This window comes from Eleutherodactylus coqui, chromosome 8 (genome assembly GCF_035609145.1).
Source record: "Eleutherodactylus coqui strain aEleCoq1 chromosome 8, aEleCoq1.hap1, whole genome shotgun sequence".
NCBI classification, from domain to species: domain Eukaryota; kingdom Metazoa; phylum Chordata; class Amphibia; order Anura; family Eleutherodactylidae; genus Eleutherodactylus; species Eleutherodactylus coqui.
Genome location: NC_089844.1, coordinates 17778724 through 17799529, shown reverse-complemented (window position 1 = coordinate 17799529; position 20806 = coordinate 17778724). Strand labels below are relative to the sequence as shown.

Sequence of the window (20806 nt, the reverse complement as noted above, 5' to 3'; positions counted from 1 at the left end):
GGGAGGGCTTGAAATATAAGCCTCCCCCCCTAAATAATTCATGAACTGTAGAAAAAAAATCTATATATATATATTAATACATCACCCTGGAAGCACTGTCATCTCTGGCGCGTCTTCTAGCAGGTCTCTGGCACTCTTCTTCTCCTTCTCTTCTGGCCAGGGATTTAAAAATCCCTGCCTCTTGAAAGCACTGTCTCTGATTGGCTGAGCGCTGTGACCAATCAGAGGCAGCGCTTTCAAGAGGCAGGGATTTTTAAATTCCCAGCCAGAAGAGAAGGAGAAGAGGAGTATCATGAATCTGCTAGAAGATGCGCCAGAGATGACAGCTCTTCCAAGGTTCCAAGGTGATGTATTAATATATATATATATTATTATTATACAGTTCTTGGATTTTTTTCGGGGTAGGGCTTATATTTCATCCCCCCCCCCTCCCTCGAAATTCCTCGCCACGGGCCGTCCCCTGCTACTCCTGTCACAGCAGTGGCAGGGAATCGCAAGCATCTTCCATTGATTTCAGTGGGGCTGGTGCTGCTGCTGCCGGCCCCATTGGAAACAAGAGGAGAAGATCACTCCCTCCTGCCATGGCTGTGACAGCCACAACAGGAGATTCCTTCAGCCCTGCTGGGATGGGAGGCCTCGCATCCAGGGCTTCAGAAGGATTGCGAGAGCGATATGGGGGGCTTCAATCACATCTCGATATCGCTCTGGCCAGTGTGCAGGAGCCCTTAAAGGGAAGCTTTCTGGTCTCATTAGCATTAACCATCCTGTCTTCTCTGCAGGTCATCTCCTCTCATCTTTGCTGCTAATCTACTATAAACCTTTAGAGTTTTGTGCCTTCCATCTTCATTGTCGCTGTCTATTGTATAGTTTTTCACCGCTTCTGATCTGCTTGTGTGATATTTTGTCAATGTGTAATTATTTGTCTATTTAGATATTGATATATAGAAAAATTACAGAATTTTAACGAAATTTCTAAAATCCGATTTATACATGTGGGGAAGAGAAACTTTATGGGCCCCCAAAGACTCCAGGGCCTGGGATGGACCAAACTCTCTGCACCCCCAACAGTTACACCCCTGCTCATGTATGTTCTGCCCAATAGCTATACTCATGCCAACCTTCATGCCATTGGCAATTCGTTCTATGAATTTAAAGGGTTTCTACGCAAAACTTAAAAATGCCTATTTATTAGTAAAGAGAGGTTAGAGCAGTAGTATGAGCCTGGTAGATCCGCCATATTTACTAAGCCCAGCAATGACCCCTTCATCTCTATACGGCCCAGCCCAAAATGTCATGTTATACATTTTATATAACTGATTATCACAATGGTCAACCCCACAAGGCTGCTGTGGAACAATACTACACCCAGATATCTAGTTCAGAACCGTATGGAACGTATCACCTGTGGCCACATCTACAGTTTAGTGCATCTCTGATACAGATTTTGCAGCATTAGCATCAATCATGCAATAAAACCTATACAAAACCTGACTGATTTGTTATTTTGTAGTCTCAGCCTGAACCTGGGAAGGCAGTGGACGCTGCTCCTGCCGAGAAGAAGAAGAAAATTCGGAAAAAAGTGGATACGTCAAAGTTCATGACGCCTTACATAGCACACAGCAAAAAAATGCAAGACATGTTTAGTCAGGTGTGTATATATATATATATATGATTGGATTTTTATTCGGATAAGGCTCTGTTCACACGGCTGTTTAGAATTCCATTTGGAGTCTCCGTCAGCAACTCTGTCACTTTGGATGTTAAAGGGGTTCTCCATTTGTGAAATATTGATAGTGTATTCTCATCAATAGTGATCATTTGTTCACTGGGCCAGTGCACTCATGTACTGAGCTGACTTTTGTAGGAAGTAGACAGCTCCATTCTTACTGCAGGGGCCAGGACTGGTATTGCAGGCTACGTTCCCACTGAAATAAATGGGAACTGTGCCCGCAATACCAACTCTGGCCACTGCAGGAAGAACAAAGGTATCTGCTTTCTACAGAAATCAGCTTAAGTCACAAGCACATCGACCCCGCAAACAGCTGATCAGCAGATATCCTGGGTGACATAACTATGTAAATCTACTATTAATGAGCTATCCTGAGGATAGGCTATCAATAGTTCACAGCTGGACAACCCCTTTAAGAATAGCGCAGCATCCAGTGATACTCTTTGCTGTCAAAATGGCAGAAACTGTGGCAGATCCCCAACAGATCCTACAGTAAGTCAAATAGAGCTCCTGGGGCATCATTTGGATCCATCCTATAACAGATCTGGCTTCCATTACAAACGGAAGCCATGACTCAGGTTTGGATTTGGACAAAACCTGATACTACTTACAGATTGTAAGAGCATGCTGAGAGTAGTAGTAGTTTCACAACAGATGGGGAGCCACACTTTGAAGAATATTATGACTTTTTTAATGCTATAGTATGTTGCTATATTTTTTTTAGTACAAATCCCTTTGCCCAACCCTCTTCCAAACCGATACTGGTGAAACCCTTGGCTTCCTGTCGCTGCCACTCTAGGGCAGACATGTCTACGGCGTTCTATGGTCCCTGTTGACTTGGATAGCAGCCGCATACAGATCGACCCTCTAGTGGTGGCAATAGGCAGCAGAGATGTTTAGAAGTATGTGTATGGTGCGAACAGGAGAACGGTTCTCAGTGCTAAGGAGATAGAACATATTATATTACAACGTATTATAGAATATATCAGATTAGGAGAAGGCTTCACTAAGTTATGATCCGGAAATTGGAAAAAATGTCGCCTAAAAGCAAACATTGATTATAATTGGAGTATATTGTAGGGATTTGGAGGACATTGTACTATTATTATACATATCTTGTGTCTCAGAATAAATATAAAGAGAAGTATGAGAAGCAGAGGGGAGAACCGGTCGCCATCACTACTGATACGCCCGAACTGAGGAGGATCAAGAAAGCCCAGAACCAGTTAAGTGAGGTAAGTCAGCAGACCTCTGTTCAACAATGTGGTGCCCAATCTTGTGGTAGTTACAGATCCAAGTACTGGAATACCATGAATTTAGGCCTCAGTCAGATGGTTGTTTGTTCGCGGCGCATGTTTTGTGCGTTTCCAATTCGCACCTAATAGACCCAATGCTTTTCAATGGCAGCGGTCACATGTCCAAATTTTACGTGCGCATAAAATTCGCACCTACAAAAGATAGAACATATGGGGGGCAATGGACGTGGCCACACATTTTGTTTACGCGTGCAGTGAGAGCTTTTTAACGTGCGAATAAACGCATGTAAAAACGCCCGTCTGACTGAGCCCTTAGAGCGAACGTTACATTTCATACATGTTCAGATTGAGCGGAGACGATCACGTGTCGCATCAATTTGTCAACATTGTCAGTAGTCTACAGTAATCACATAGGAAATACATGGGGTCAGATATCAGAGTGGTCTACAAGTATGAGAGTGGTTTTAACTAGAGATGAGCGAGCGTACTCGCTAAGGCAAACTACTCGAGCGAGTAGTGCCTTATGCAAGTACCTGCCCGCTCGTCTCAAAAGATTCGGGTGCCAGTGGGGGAGAGCGGTCAGTTGCAGGAGTGAGCAGGGGAGAGAGTGAGAGAGAGATCTCCCCCCCCCATTCCTCCCCGCTCTCCTCTGCCGCCCCCCACCGACACCCGAATCTTTTGAGACGAGCGAGCAGGTACTCGCATAAGGCACTACTCGCTCAAGTAGTTTGCCTTAGCGAGTACGCTCGCTCATCTCTAGTTTTAATCCCTTAAGGACCAGGATGTTTTGGTCCCAAAGGACCAGACACTTAGGCCAGTTTCACACATCTGAGAAAATCGTGCGAGATTTGTGCGTTGCAAGACGAATCTCGCGCAAATATGAATCCCATTCTTTTGAATGGGGTCATACATAAGCGATTTTTTTTTTGCGAGGGTGATATCTGACCATGATTTTACTGCCCTCCCAGGTCTCCCACATGAGAAATTTGACCCGCCCATGTGAGTCCAGCCTAAGTAAGAGGAATTGTCCACTAATTAGCTTTTCATCCCGTTGTAGGTGAAGTATCGTATGGATGGCAATGCTGCCAGAACCAATTGCCACGTTGATGAAAAAGCCAGAGACATAGAGCATGCTAAGAAGATCTCTCAACAACTCAGCAAGGTAAGTGAGCTCTATCTCCTCAGGCATGTGCTTCCTCTCTAGCATCTCAGCGGTCGTTACATGATGGACGTTACCTAATACTTTATCACTTTAGGTTCTGTACAAGCAAAAGTGGGAGGATACTAAGGAGAAGTACTTGTTGCCCCCTGACGCTCCTGAACTTGTCCAGGCAGTGAAGAATTCTTCAATGTTCAGCAAGGCAAGTCTTACCATACATCTATTTATCTCCATTGTCCTTTCATGTTATGGAGGCAAGGTCGATGTTCCTCCTAATCATGGAAGTCCTGGTTTGTGTTAGTATTTAGAATGCTCTTTCTCTTTTCTAGAAACTGTACACAGCAGACTGGGAAGATGACAAGACAACGTTTTTCCCTTACTCCGATAGTCCAGAACTGAGAAGAGTTGCTCAGGCACAGAAGGCTTTGAGTGATGTATGTATGACTGTGTGACAATAACTCAGTAATTCATGTGCATAAATATTTATTGGATTCAAGGGGTTATACAGTTGTAAACTATTGATGGCCTGTCCTTAGGCTAGGCCATCAATAGTAGATCAGTGGGGGTTCTGACACCCGGGAACCCTGGTGATCAGCTCATGCACCCAGCATATAGCTCCTTTTTCTAATGCACTGGCAAGACTTTGTATAGTAAGTGAAGTTTCTATACGTTTCAAAGCCTGCAATACCAAGCCTGGCCACTGCAGTGTAAATGGAGCAGTCTGCTTCCTGCAGAACTCAGCTCAGTACACAGACGCACTGGCCTAGTGGACAGCTGATCGGTAGGGGTCCTGGAAGGCAGAACCCCACTTATCTACTACTGAGTATAGCCATTGGTAGTTTACAGCTGGGCAACCCCTTTAAAAGAGACATATTTGAAAAATATACATGACAAAAAAAGTACAACTTTGGCAAAAGTGTAAAATTTAGCTCTAGGCTGCACCTCTGCCCATTTCCCAAAAAGTTTTACTCAGCTGGATACGCTCATGCCTGACATCTCATACTGTCCTTCACTAGACCTATGCCGATCGCAACAACATGGCATGTGAATGGCACTAGCATGGGCACCCTGGCAGAGTGGGAAATGCTACATCTGCCAACCAATACAGCTGAATTTGTAGTATTTTCTATGTTGCCCATCAAATGGCTTGTGCTAGTACAGCTTGGCGATGATCGCAGCATGGTCACTAGTTGCAGACTAGTAAGTGACAGTAGAGGAACTCTGGAATGGCAGGTTTCAAGCAGGTACAGTAAAACTTTGGGAAGATGTAGATTGCTCTAAAGCTGATTGTTTTTTTCACAGTCCTTAGATACAGTCGGACCACTACAATCTTAAATCTGGGCATATGTGCCGTACCCGCAGCCAATAAAACACATCATTCCCAACTTCCTGTCACTTTGAGTGTTACATAATGCATTTCCTTCCCTCACAGATCAATTATAAGAAGGGACACGATGAACAAAAGCTTCAGTTCACCTCCCTGGCTGATCGACCTGACATTGAGATGGCCAAGAAAGTGTCCCAGCAACTAAGTGATGTAAGATATCATTATTCAATTTATCGCATGCAGATGACACCCCAGTCATCATCAGGCCGAGGCAACGACGTGTCTCCATGCCGCCTCTCATGTTACACTATTGAATTTAGTTGACACTTTTCAATGAGTTTTCTTTTCTTTACACATCATCATGAAATCACCGACAACATCAGCACTATAACGAGGGACTCTTTTTCTGTCTCGTCTCTAACCTTTCTGGCATCTCTCTATGTGCCGTATTCCACTAGAGCTTGGGGAAACCTCTCGTCTATGATTGTCAATCGTCCATAGACCATCAACGGAAATATTGGTAGACGATCTAGAACTCAGAAATATAAAATAAGGTCATCTTTATTGTATAAATCACCCATAGAACTCAGACGAGGTGGAACTTCCATGTTTTAGGCACGACTCCTCTTAATTCTTCAACAACTCGAGATTTTGCGTTTTTTTATTTTCTATTTTTTTTGTCCCCGCCTTCCAAAAGCTATAACCTTTTTATTTTTCCATCTACAAAGCTGTATGACTTTTTGGTGCCACCTAATGTATTGAAAAACTTTTTAAAAAGTTTACAAAAAGTAAAATGAAGAAAATGCAATTGCACCATTTTTGTGGCAGATCTGTTCTTACTGCGCTCACTGTGTGGTAGATGGGAGATGTTTACTTTATTCCACTGGTCAGTATGAGTTTGATGACCAAATTCATACAGTTTTTTTAAATGTATTAATACTTTTAAAAAATAAAAAAAGCTTAAGAAAAATAGCTTTCTGTTGCCATTTATGAGAGCTATAACTTTTATAGATTTCCATCTCTTCGGCTGTATAATCGCTTGCTTTTGCAGGATGAGCTGTAGTTTTTATAGTTACCGTTTTTGAGTTACATACAACTTTTTTTTTTTTGAATTTTTTTCTAGGACATGTGGTGCATTTTTTAATATATTCAAAAATGTCATTAAATCATAGGATAGGGGATAACTTGCTTATCAGCGGGGGCCTCACTGCTGAGTCCTCCGCTGATCTCGAGATTGGGGGTCCTGTTTCCACAGTCCTCCTCACTGCGGGGTTATTGTACTCCCCGCAGTGAGGAGGAGACTGAATATAACGCTGGTCGCACAAGTACACTAGTGCTCCATTCACTTTAATAGGACTGCCAAGATGTCTGAGCGGCACCTGATTAGGTATTTCCACCACCCTTATTGAAGTGAATGGAGAGCTGACTGTGCATGTATGGCCAGAGCTCCTTTCACACTGACATCACTGCCGGGGAGGAAGCACACAGTGACAGGAGAGCGGAATACGGGAGTCCTGTTTTGCAGATCAGTAGGGGATATCTTATGAATATTAACTTACAATTTTGGTACAACCCATTTAATTTTTACCTATTAAGCTCTTCTGTAGGCAAGGCTTAAAGGGGCATTCTGGTGACTCGGTGAATGTGAAAGTCATATGCTTCATAAAGCGATAACATGTAATGTTTCAATATAATGTTATTACTTGTTATACAAAGCTGCAGAGATATTGCTTTCCCTGTGGTCTCACATGCGCTTAGTTCTCTATTGGTATCTAATGGCTACGACCTGAATGCTCAGCTGTTTTACTGGTCAGGCATAGTCTTTGTCATGGGAGAGCACGGCAATCTGAAAATAGTCAGATTTTCATGTGTCTCATGGACCTCATAGGCTGACAGCGCAAGATCAGGAGAGCAGGTGAGTATAAAAAAATACATCCCCGTCATTTAGTTATGGTGCTGTTAGGAGGTGACGGGTTCCCTTTAATAGGCATCCATACATGGCAGCCCTGGGAGCCTTCACTATGCCTCACACCGCCATAGCAGCCCTTTGGCGCTTCTTGATTGTGTCATAGGGGACCAATGGGACAACAGAGAGGGGCCCCCACCCCGTTTTCAGCATTGACTGTGGCATCTAAGTAGTTAACTGGCAGCAATCGGAACTAGCTAAGTTTTCTAATTTGTTATTAATTTGTCTGCTGATACTCTATCATCCATATTAGCTCCCCCGTTCGTATTCTGATGCACTGATCTTTCTTACCTGAAACAGATAAACTACCGCGGGGATTATGAGAAGAAAGTTAAAGGTAAATGGAGTCAGACACCTTGCTATGAAATTGCAGTTGCAAGAATGAATGCCGACAACCTGAGCAGCGTGAGTAGCTTCTACCGTAATGAACTACTGCAATACCATCAAAAAGTTAGTCAACCTTTATAAACCATTTTTTTCTACCAACAGAGAAAATACCAAGAAGACTTTGAGAACACTAAAGACCAAATCAACTTCATGCAGACCGAAACGCCAGAGTATCAGACTAACAAGAAGGCCGGGACAAATGCTAGCAAAGTAAGAGAGTAGGCGAGGACTCGATGATAGATCTATATACATTATAGTGTAAGGCAGCAGAGGAAAACCCAACACACCTGCATCCCTATAGATCTATATACATAGTATTGTAAGAAAACACCTGTGCCCCTATAGATCTATATACATAGTATTGTAAGAAAACACCTGTGCCCCTATAGATCTATGTGCATTGTATTGTTAGAGAGCAGAGGAAGACTCGATCCACCTGTATGAAGGCAGAGGAAGGCTCGATCCGCCTGCATCCCTATAGATCTACGTGCATTGTATTGTTAGAGAGCAGAGGAAGACTCAATCTACATGTATGAAGGCAGAGGAAGACTCGATCCGCCTGCATCCCTATAGATCTATATACATTGTATTGTAAGAAAACACCTGTGCCCCTATAGATCTATGTGCATTGTATTGTTAGAGAGCAGAGGAAGACTCGATCTACCTGTATGAAGGCAGAGGAAGACTCGATCCGCCTGCATCCCTATAGATCTATATACATTGTATTGTAAGAAAACACCTGTGCCCCTATAGATCTATGTGCATTGTATTGTTAGAGAGCAGAGGAAGACTCGATCCACCTGTATGAAGGCAGAGGAAGACTCTATCCGTCTGCATCCCTATAGATCTATATACATAGTATTGTAAGAAAACACCTGTGCCCCTATAGATCTATGTGCATTGTATTGTTAGAGAGCAGAGGAAGACTCGATCCACCTGTATGAAGGCAGAGAAAGACTCGATCCGCCTGCATCCCTATAGATCTATATACATAGTATTGTAAGAAAACACCTGTGCCCCTATAGATCTATGTGCATTGTATTGTTAGAGAGCAGAGGCAGACTCGATCCACCTGTATGAAGGCAGAGGAAGACTCTATCCGTCTGCATCCCTATAGATCTATATACATAGTATTGTAAGAAAACACCTGTGCCCCTATAGATCTACGTGCATTGTATTGTTAGAGAGCAGAGGAAGACTCAATCTACCTATATGAAGGCAGAGGAAGACTCTATCCGTCTGCATCCCTATAGATCTATATACATAGTATTGTAAGAAAACACCTGTGCCCCTATAGATCTATGTGCATTGTATTGTTAGAGAGCAGAGGAAGACTCAATCCACCTGTATGAAGGCAGAGGAAGACTCGATCTGCCTGCATCCCTATAGATCTATGTGCATTGTATTGTTAGAGAGCAGAGGAAGACTCGATCCACCTGTATGAAGGCAGAGGAAGGCTCGATCTCCCTGCATCCCTTTAAATCTATATACATAGTATTTTAAGAAAACAGAGTTGGCCCTATAGATCTACGTGCATTGTATTGTCATATTAAGAGTCAATGAAGCTTATTGACCGAGGACGAAGTGCAGCACAAATCTCCCGCCGTGCTTCATCTTATTAGTGTAAGGGGAGGTTTTACTTAAAGTAAGAAGGAACTGTTAAAATGTATAAAAGCGATTTAGCCACAAATCATCTGCTGGAAAAACGTACATATGGGAAGTTGCATTTATTCTCATTATTTCTACAGGTGAAATATAAAGCAGATTATGAGAAGTCCAAGGGGCCCACCGCTTACCACACTCTTCCCGCCACAGAGAATCCATTACTGCGCCAACTCAAAAATGCTGGAAATGCCCTGAGCGATGTGAGTGTGAAACCGGATACAGAATATCAATCATTCTTGCATTTATGTCGTATCGATCTACAGTTGCAGCAAACTTTACATTGAAACAAAATATTACACCATGAAAGCCTAAACATTTTTGTTTCTTTCAGAAATTATATAAGGACTCTTACGAAAAAGCCAGAGGAACCAGTATTAACTACTGCGATACCCCCAAGTTTCAACTTGATAATGTCCTGAAGAAGTACACTGATGTGAGTACTAATTAGGGCTCCTCTTCACTTTGTACAATGTAACGGCACATCATCTGTCACTACTGAAGGCGACTCCACCTACACTCCCCGATCCCGCAGTCGGTGCATGAACGTATGAATATAGCAGCAGTAGGAGGCTCCTACGGGGTTAGGGTCCTTTTGGACTAGCCGATTCTCGTCTGAACGAGCAAGTGATGTCACCGTTAACTGGTTCGCTCCCGTGCAACCTGTTTAAACAGGCAAATGCATCGTTGGTAGAGATGAGCGAATATACTCGTTTCGAGTAATTACTCGATCGAGCACCGCCATTTTCGAGTACTTCCGTACTCGGGTGAATAGATTCGGGGGGCGCCGGAGGGCGGGGGGAGGCGTAGCGGAGCGGGGGGTAACAGAGGGGAGCTCTCTCTCCCTCTGCCCCCCACTCCTCGCTGCAACCCCCCACTCACCCACGGCGCCCCCGAATCTTTTCACCCAAGTACGGAAGTACTCGAAAATCGCGGCGCTCGGGCGAAAAAGGGGCGTGGCCGAGTAGGTTCGTCATCTCTAATCGTTGGCTCCTTCAAATGAGAATTGTTTAGAATTGTACAGTACCCGCATAAGCGAATGAGAGCGATCGAACGATTGCTGTTTAAACCAAATGAGCCAACAATGTTTTTATGTCTGTATTAAATGAATGACGAATGAAAAGCAAATCATTCTCATTCGCCGTTCAGTCATTGGCTCACGTTTAGACCGAATGATATCTTTCACTTTCGGTCATTTGAACAATTTTTTGAATGCTAATCATTCATCTAAAAGCAACCTTACTTATGTAAGTACAGAAGGAGCAAACGTTAACTTGACATTAACGCGTTATGGTAACTTGTTTTACAGCACTGTAGTTATCACAATGCGTCAGTCTTGTTAATGATTGCTACATCTGTAATTGGCATTGTTATTTGGGCATTGCTGGCGGTGAGCAGGCACTGTTTGGTAGTTATACACTGTATGAACCCTGTATTTTACACAGTAAGAGGGGAATCAATATAGAAGGAATTCCACAGGGCAATCCAACCTTAGGTCTTCCCTGGTACTAAATCTGACTTTGAACCCTTATAACGGGCGAATATCATTTATTCTCTCTTACGCCCCAGGGCATATGTTTATGTTCTTGGCTTGCATACTGTGGGATTGGGAGCCCATGAATGAATGATCATCTATCAAGCTGTGCCTGTGGTACGCCTTCGTCTTGATACACTGCCTGTCAGAATGCAGTATAAGGCCGCGGTAGGACGAGCAAGATTTTAGCGCATGAATAGGCACGCTTAAATCGGCTCTTTTAGAACAAATGCTTGCCAATGGAAGCGGTCACATGTCCGTTTTTAAAGAGGCGCTAAATAATCGCACCTGCAAAAGTTAGAACATGTAAGTGCAAATGCACCCGATCACGCGATTTTTCTACATGCAATGTGCAATTTTTTTAGTGCGGCTAATCATGTGCTAAAAAAACGCTCGTCTGACCGAGCTCTAATGCAATACTATGATATTGCATAAGACTGTGTGGGCAATGAAATGATCACAAGGTCAAATCCCCTTAGACACTTCTTTATCTGGGCCCAGACCAACATGAAGACATCTTCCAACTTTAACTCATCTCTACACACTCCTATATTTCTTGCTGCTAGCCCAAATGTCCCTCTCAGTGCTCTCCCATAGAACTAGTGCCCCTCTGCAGCTCCACAAAATAATAGTATCCCCACAAAGTGCCCCTCTTTGACCCTACAAAGTTATAGTTTCCCCTCTGTGCCCCTCAGGATTATAGCACCCCCTTGTCCCACAGGCCCTATAGCTGTTTGTCATCTGACTCCACTGGTGAAACACCACTGAGCTCAAGGGGTCCTGGTTTTGGGGCCATAATATGGATGATAAATACCATATTACAGCACTCTGAAAGCACCCTTACTCTTACATACAATATTTCCCGTTATTCCCTTTCTCTGTTGTATTTATCCTTTTCCCCCCTATATTTCAGCTTAACTATAAGGATCACTATCGGAGGAACGTCCAGGGACATTACATTGGCAGCTACGAGGATCCTCATATGCTCCATTGCACCAAAGTCTCCAATATGATAAGTGATGTACGTGTACATGGGACCAAGTGTTACAGCTGACATTTAAAAACTCATTAGCTAAAACATTTTTATAATTTTTTCTTTACATATCAGAAAAACTACAAAGCCGACTATGAAGACGAGAAGGCCAGTTGTTACTTCCCTCAGACTGTTACCCCTGAATATGAAGCTACCAAGAAGTTAGATCAGTGTAAAGATGTAAGTCTTCCAAAGGATGCCCTACTACTAGTTCAGGCTATGTATATAGTAAATTCTACAGCCTGTTTATAAGTGGGGTTGGGGCAAGGGCAAAACTATCTTAGGTATATTGGCTCAGATGCTTGAGGGGCCTTCCAAAAGGTCTCTCTGTCTTATAGGTGGAGGCCAATGCGATGCATGATAGTTGGGGGGCTCTTGAAGCTTCACGTTAAGTCTGTCATTGAGGGGGGATGTGAAGGGTACTATGGATATATCACTCTCATCAACAAGTTGACCAATGAAGAATTGTCTTCTATAGAATTGGTTGTGTCGCCTTAACTGATTAACAGGCCCAGCTCTATACTTTTAGTAGTGGCTCTGCCTGGCATTCCAGCTGAGTCCCAGTCACTTAAATGGGGCAGACCTGAGCTGACCTGCACCACTACTGAAACTATGGAGCTATGCCAAGTAGATAAGGAACTAAAAATTATGTGGCCCCTTCGATCTACTGATTGGTTACAATGCCGAGAGTCTGAACTCCGACGATCTCATATTGATGGCTTATCCTTAGGAAAAGGCCTTCACTTTTGCAGAGCTGGTGATTTCCTTTAATTTCTTTTTAAGATATGATTAGAAAAAAGGGTCTGTTTTACCCCCAGGGACAGCACCACTCTCGCCCATAGACTGTGTTTGGTATTGCAGCTCAGTCCCTTGAAGAGAATGGTAAAGAACCACAATATCAAACATAGCCTATGGGCAAGAATAGCAGTGTTACTTTTAACTAGAAGTAGATCATTTCTCACTTTACTAATCTTATGCAACATCTTTAAAGGCTGTGGAAACCTTTGTGCATAGAAAAGTCAATACATACATATCTTGTGTACACACAATACACAGAGAAAAAAATGATGCACTTGTCTTTTTTTGAATTGTATTTTCCTTCTCATGCATTTATAAAGCCTCATGCTTCATATGTAGGTTCTCCTCCTACATCTAAGTTTTTGGCTCAGGGTGTTCCTAGTATTGATCAGCTAGTCTCTCTAATGAATACACATAAGCTCAGCTCCCCCTACCTCTCCTCTTTCATAGGATGTGTAGCATCACCACACCCACTCAATACTACACAGCTATCCATCACCTTTTTTCTGAGTGGCTGCTGGTCCCAATCCCCCTAACTGCTGATAAAAGCAGAACATTTACCTACAGTGTATTACGGCCCTCTGTAATAGTAGCTTTCTCTGGTCTTTGTCCCCCTGACCTCCTCCGCCATCTCCCATACTGCCATGCAGCCCTCTGTACTAACTCAGTGGAGAGACAGTGAAGGCATGTTCACAGCAGGGGTGCAGACTAGGGGAGGAGCTGTAAGTTTACTCTGACTGATTTCAGTCCAGTCTGCAGTGGCTTGGAAAAGAATAGAAGCATGGAAATCAAATAATCAGACATTTTTAATGAAAACCAATTAGAAAAAGTCTTAATTTCCCCAAAACACATTGAAAAGGGTCAAAACAAATATTCACGAATGTTCAATCTTTTATTTTAAATCAATGGCCATCCAATTATGGGCGAACTCATCGTTGTGAGACCGAACACATCAATTCCAAATGAACAATATTTAGGGATGTATGGCGTTGAATTGCGTGGATAATACAGAACATGGGACCTTCAGCTATACGTGTTCATCATACTAATTCAGGTATATGTGTTTTTTTCAGTATGTGTACAAGAAGCACCCAGGTACAATTAAATTCACTCAAGTGACTGATTCCCCGGTACAGGTGCAAGCTGAGGTGAACTCCAAGCAGCTTAGTGATGTAAGTATAGAGTTAGAGATAATCCATTGTCATAAGCAAACAGAATTGCCAAAATGCATTCATATAGAATGGCAGCCAATGTCTAATACAGAATGGCTGCTACTGTCATACAAGAATGGCAGCAAGTATCTGATATAGAATGGCAGCCAATGTATTATATATGGAATGGCAGCTAGTATCTAATATAAATTGGTAGCCAGCGTCTAATATACAATGTTGGCTATCTGGAATGGAAGCCACTGTCTGATATAGAATGGCAGCCGATGTATTATATATATGGAATGGCAGCTAGTATCTAATATAAAATGGTGGCCAGCGTCTAATATACAATGTTGGCTATCTGGAATAGAAACCACTGTCTGATATAGAATGGCACCTAGAGTCTAAAATAGAATGACAGTTCATGTCTGATACAGAATGGAAGCCAATGTATTACATACACAATGGCAGATAGTATCTAATATAAAATGACAGCTACTGGCTAATATAGAATGACAGCAAGAGTCATAGATAGAAGGCCCACCTATGTATTATATATAGAATGGCAGCTGGTGTCTAATATAAAATGGCGGCCAGTGTATTATATACAGAATGGCAGTTAGAATTTAGTATAAAATGACAGCTACTATCTAATATAGAATACTGTCTATACATACTATAGAATTCCAGCTACTGTCATACATAGAATGGAAGTCAGTATCTGATATAGAATAACATTCAGTATCTTATGCAGAATTACAGCCAGTGTCATATATTGGATGGTGGCCATTGACAGCTGGAAAGTGATGTAAAATGACAGCTACTGGCTAACATAGAAGGGTGCTCAGTGATATGCAGAATGGTGTTTAGTATTTGATATCTACAATGTCGCCCAGTTGCTGATATCTAGAAAGGCAGTATCTGATATAGGATGGCAACCAAGGAATTATATATAGAATGGCAGCTAGTATCTAATGTAAAAATGACAGCCAGTGTCTAATATAGAACGGCTGCTACTGTCATATCTAGAATGGAAGCCAGTGACTGTTATAGAATGACATTCAGCACATTTTACAGAATGGCAGCTAGTGTTTATATAGAATGGCAACTAATGGCAGCTGGAATCTAATTTAAAATGACAGCTACTGTCCAATATAGCAGGGCACCCAGTGTTGGATATGTAGAATGGTGCCCATTGTCTGATATCTAGAAAGGCAGTGTCTGATATAGAATGACAGTTAATGTATAGAATGGCCTGTGTCTAATATAGAACAACAGCTATTGTCATATCTAGTATGGAAGCCAGTGTCTGATTCAGAATGACATTTAATATCTTGTATAAAATGACTGTTAATGTCTGATATAGAATGGCAGCCAATGTATTATATATAAAATAGCAGCTAGTATCTAATATATAATTACAGCTACTGGCTAATATAGAGGGGCCTCCAGTGTCATATATAGAATAACTGCCAGTGTCCGATATTTAGAATGACGCCCAGCGTCTTAAGTATATCTGGGCAACTAGAGTCTATTATAGAATGACAGACAGTGTATATTATGGAATGGCAGCTATGCTCGAATATTAAATGACAGCTACAGCCAAATATAGAATGGCAGCCAGTGTCTGATACAGAGTGACAGGCAAGCAGTACATACAGTTTTATAGAAGGCCAGCCAATGCATTATATAGAATGGCAGCAGTGTCCAAGATTTGTAAATGGCCGGACTGGAGTCTGGAATATAATGGTTTTCTCTTCCTTCATTTCAGCTTAACTATAAAGCAGATCATGAAAAGAAAAAGTTTAAGTGCTCGATTCCCTCAGATGCTCCTTTTATCCTGCAGTCTAGAGTGAATGCCTATAACCTGAGTGATGTAAGTACATTCCTGTTTATTGATGGGCTTATATTACGAATCACATATTGTATTTTTTGTGAATGTCTGCAGGGTGAATAAAAAATTCTGAAAGTTAACCTAGCGTAGTCAGGTAGAAAGTTTCTTTAGAGAGATGACATAAGATGCCGATGCTTTTGTGGGAGAGCAAGACCAATGCTAATGTTTGTTGGGGAAGTGAGGTAAATGCTGGTGTGTAATGGGGTGATAATGCTTTAGTGATTGTTTATTATATAGATGCCGAGGGTTACTAGGAGAAATGCTACAATATTGAGGAGTATCTCATAACGTCTGATGGGCTATTCTGTATTGTAATATGCAACAGATTCATGTAACAGTCTCTGTCATGGCCCGTGTGGACACTGCGAAGGCAGGGTGTAGTGTGCAAGTAGAGGTTGTGATGGCCACAGTAGTGGAGTGAGCAACAAGTGCATGAGCTTGGTGCAAGGCTGGGTGCGGCTGAGTCGGGAGCCATGAGAGCAGCTGTGGAAGCCTGCTGGAGAAGGGGTTGGGTACAGCCTGAGTGTGTGCTGCCAGACCAGCCCTGGAGCCACCTTGTTGGAGCTGAAAGCACCCGGAGAGTTGGACCATTGTAGCTGTGGGAGCTTCGGTCGTGAACCTGCCGAGTGGAAGGACGCCATTAAAAGACCATGAGTGTATACCATAGAGAGCCGTGTTGCATGTCCACAGAGTTACAGCCAGCTTGCTACATATTGTAAGAGACTATGGAGGAAATCTACTAAGCCCGGTATTTCCTGCGCCAGGCTTAGTATGACTTCCCTGGGCATACGGGGCACTCAGTTCTGGCGTAATTATACGTAAATTTGTTGGACCAACAAAGCCTGCCCAGTTTTCAAAATGGGCGGATCGGCACAGAAGGCTGAAAAATCGTAAAATTTTTGCAGAAACAGCCCTTGTGCAAAAGTTTTCAATTATTCTACACCAAAATGGCTTAATAAATGCCCCCCTGTGTATTAACAAAGAGACTCCATCTTGATCCTATGATGGCCGACAAGTTGAGAGAATCTTGCTAAGAAATATAGTTAGCATTGCCAAAGTATTTGAAACTGTGTGCTCCATCTCTTAACACCTTTCACAACCGCCAATGGTAAATGGTAAACGTTGAATGGTCATAAAGGGTGCATGGAGCGGGCTCAAGAGAATAGTATGCGCCACATACCAGTTTTCCCCCCTAAATGCTGGTGTTAGGGGCAGATAGGACAGTTGTGTATCACAGATTTGATCAATACGGCTCAGTCGTGTGATTGTTCATTGAGATGCGTGATTAATACAATGTTCCATATATTTATGTTATTTTTCATCTTCACCTTGCAGAAATGGTACAAATATGACTGGAATAAGGCCAAGGCCAAGCAATGTGAAATTAAGATTGATGCTATTCCTCTGGTGGCAGCAAAGGCAAATCGTAAGAAGGCCAGTGATGTAAGTAGCAGGGCAACATTTGTGTGGGGTTGGGAACCGTCGCATTAAAGGGTAGTCATGATTATTTGTTCTAAGTATCTTGTAGAGATTAAGGCGCTGTACACGGGGTATTCTTGAAGGCAGGATCTGTCCATGCTATTCGTAATATTGAAACTCAGGCCCATTCGCTTTAATGAGGCCATGCTGGAATACCAGACACAGCCAGTAGACAAGAATGGCGCAGTTTCCACGAATGAAAAAAACAGAGGGGGGGATTTATTCAGGGTGGCTTTTCACATGTGAGACCTCATCTGGAATACTGTGTCCAGTTCTGGGCACCCCAATATAAAAAGACATCCACAGACTGGAGCAAGTTCATAGAAGAGTTTCCAAGATGGTGAGCGGTCTGCAAATCATGTCCTATGAGGATCGGTTAAAGGATCTGGGAATGTTTAGCTTGTAGAGAAGGCTGAGAGGAGACTTAATAGCTGTCTACAAATATCTGAAGGGCTGTCACAGTGCAGAGGGATCAGCCCTATTCTCATCTGCACAAGGAAAGACTAGAAGCAATGGGATGAAACTGAAAGGGAGGAGACACAGATTAGATATTAGACAGTGAGGGGGATCAATGAGTGGAACAGGTTACCATGGGAGGTGGTGAGTTCTCCTTCAATGGAAGTCTTCAGAGGCTGGACAGACATCTATCTGGAAGTCACTAATCCAACAAACTTTTAACTCACTTCCCCTGTAGTTCCAGTAACCGGTGGCTGCTGATGTTGTAATCAGCCTGTGTGTCCCTAACCTCTCTGCCAAGCGTCTGTGTGCAGGAACGTAGATGCCGGTTGGAGAGGTCAGGGGTCACACAGGTTGATTACAGGAGTGGTTGTTGGTGGACCAAGACTACAGAGCAAGTCCTGTAAATGCTTGTTGGTGCTGCCTGGCTGGCTCACGGGTGGCAATATTTTTTTACCGCCCATTAATATTGCCAGTAAAAAAATAAATACCGGCCAGCCAGCAATCTGCTGGTACCTCTGAGGTCGCCTCATGGTAGGGGCAGCCGGCTCGAAATTATCTTGGTATTTATTGCTATTAAAGGCATTATCTAGTTGTAAACTATTGATCGCCTATCCTTAGGCCATCCATCAATAGAAGATTGGGTGGGGTTCAAGGTGATGGACCTTAAGCAATTAGCTGTTCACCAGGCCAGGGCACTCCTGCACTAAGTTGATCTGTGTAGGAAGCAGACAGTGCAGTGGCCAGGCTTGGTATTGCAGGCATGGGAATGAATGGGAACTTGGACTGCAGTACTAAGCCTGGCCACTGCAGTGAAAACAGATCAGTCAGCTTCCTGCAAAAATCAGCTCAGCACATGCGAGCAAATGAATAGGGATCTTGAGCGTCAGACCTCCGTCCCCCCATCTACTAATGATGATCTATTCTAAGAACAGGTCTTCACTATTTACAACTGGACCACCCCTTTAATGATACTTCTGTAATGTTTTATTGTAGTCTTTATTCTGTAGGACCTTTATCATTTACACTTACTGTATATTCACTTTTATAATCCGGTTTCTTTATTTGCAGGTGCAATATAAGAAAGATTATGAGCTCAACAGAGGGAAGATGATCGGCGCTCTAAGTATCCAAGATGACCCCAAGATGTTACACTCTCTGAAAGTGGCTCATAATCAAAGTGATGTAAGTCCATATATATCAGTGCTGTGGTGTGCTCTTGGGAGGACGGGGTGAAGGCTGGGGTACACCCCAATCCTGTGCAGCTGCCCACCGCAGCTATCTAGAAGACTCTCATCATAGGACATCATGCTGCTCTTGTAACTTTATTAACCCCATTTACGGGCCGGTAAATGTCTTTCAAACTCTCGTATATCAGGATTCTCAAATAGCATGTTTTACAGTCCCTGTTCCCGGGTATGAGCCCTCATATAACTATGTCAATGGAGAAATAAAAAAAAGTTTGGATGGTCAGAAGACGGCGGCAGAAATTTTTTTAATTCTTTTCCAAAGATATTTTATTTTTTAAAAGTGGTACAGCAAACCCCCCCCCCCCCCCTAAAAAAAACACTATATAAATTTGGTATCGCCGTAATGGTACTGCCCCTCAGCATAAACGTATGTTACTTTTGCCACTGCTTTTATGGTGTACTAACAAGACCCTCCCAAAAATGGTCGAATTGCATTTTTTTCCATTTCTCTCACTGGCCCCAGTAGTTACAGTGACCCCTTTAGTGGCCCTAGTAGTAATAGTGTCCTGCATAGTTGCCCCAGTAATAATAGTGACCCCCTCATAGTAATCCCAGTAGTAAGTAGTGATCCCCATAGTGGCCCCTAAAGTAATAGTGCCCCCTGTAGTGGACCTCCAGCCAGTCTGCAGCTCTGCTCGGCTGTGGGCTTCCGCCACTACTGTAATCAGTCTGTGACCCCTGACTTTACCACCCAGCATCTGTGCTGCGCACAGGTTGGCGTCTGCTTGCAGGAACGCAGACACCAGGAGGAGGGGTCAAGGATCACAGATTTATTACAACAGTGGCGGACCGGAGCGTCAATTGGAGTGAATTAACTACTTGCCCGGTTTCTGCCGGCCGGCTCACAGACGGCAATTATTTTTTACTGGGAATTAACATGACTGGTAAAAAATAATTAGCGGCTGAATACCAACCCACCGCCCGTCTGAGGTCCCGCTCAGGTCGCTTCATGCCAGGAACGCCCTTGACTATATAATAACCCAAAACATGGATGGGGGAACCAGAGGGTGGCTGAAGACTCCTCACAGCTCCCATAGAAGATACAGGGAAGCTTCTATGGTTTATTCTCCCATGTATAATACTTTACTATATGATTGCCCAAAGGGCAGATATTGCCCCCAGACTTCGCCTGCCGTTACTGATAGCTTTTTTCATGTATTTCATTTTAGATTGAATACAAAAAGGACTATGAAAAAATGAAGACCAAATACTCTGCACCCCTAGATATGATACCCGTGCAGCTGGCCAAGAAGGCTCAGGCCATCGCCAGCGGTATTGACTATAAGCGTCCAATCCATACTTACTTCTATCCTCCTGACAGCGTCAGCCTACAACTGGCCAAGAAATCCTACAATATTCAGAGTGATGTAAGTTACCTCATCCGGCCATGTTCGGAGGTTCTCGTACGAGTTTTATTTGGCATCTTTGTTAAATATCTGGATGTACAATCGTGGCTCTCAGGATACTGATTATTATGTATCTCATATCATTCACCTTCTTTATCTTCTAGATTGATTATAAATCAGACTTTAATAGCTGGGTAAAAGGCTGCGGATGGGTACCGTATGGATCCATGGACGTGGAAAAGGCCAAGAAAGCTGGGCAGATACTCAATGAGGTAATTAGGTTATAAGACCGGTACATTTTATGAATATGTGATCGTATATCTAAGGGCTCAAATCCATCTTCTTTGGAAGAAATTGTGATGCTTTGTTCACAAACAGT

General features: G+C 43.0%; 1 protein-coding gene across 16 annotated transcripts in view; it reads left to right on the top strand.

Moving 5' to 3' along the window:
- Nucleotides 1–20806, top strand: part of NEB (nebulin) — a 232032-nt gene that overhangs the window by 23411 nt on the left and 187815 nt on the right. For all 16 annotated transcript variants that reach the window (XM_066575214.1, XM_066575209.1, XM_066575217.1 and 13 more), the window contains exons 5-22: nt 1511–1648; nt 2857–2964; nt 4043–4147; nt 4242–4346; nt 4474–4578; nt 5577–5681; nt 7738–7842; nt 7927–8034; nt 9573–9689; nt 9821–9922; nt 11934–12041; nt 12129–12233; nt 13925–14023; nt 15774–15878; nt 17232–17339; nt 18903–19016; nt 20251–20448; nt 20592–20699. In XM_066575214.1, the coding sequence (XP_066431311.1) occupies nt 1511–1648; nt 2857–2964; nt 4043–4147; nt 4242–4346; nt 4474–4578; nt 5577–5681; nt 7738–7842; nt 7927–8034; nt 9573–9689; nt 9821–9922; nt 11934–12041; nt 12129–12233; nt 13925–14023; nt 15774–15878; nt 17232–17339; nt 18903–19016; nt 20251–20448; nt 20592–20699 (2043 nt within the window). The remainder of the gene's footprint in view (nt 1–1510; nt 1649–2856; nt 2965–4042; nt 4148–4241; nt 4347–4473; nt 4579–5576; nt 5682–7737; nt 7843–7926; nt 8035–9572; nt 9690–9820; nt 9923–11933; nt 12042–12128; nt 12234–13924; nt 14024–15773; nt 15879–17231; nt 17340–18902; nt 19017–20250; nt 20449–20591; nt 20700–20806) is intronic.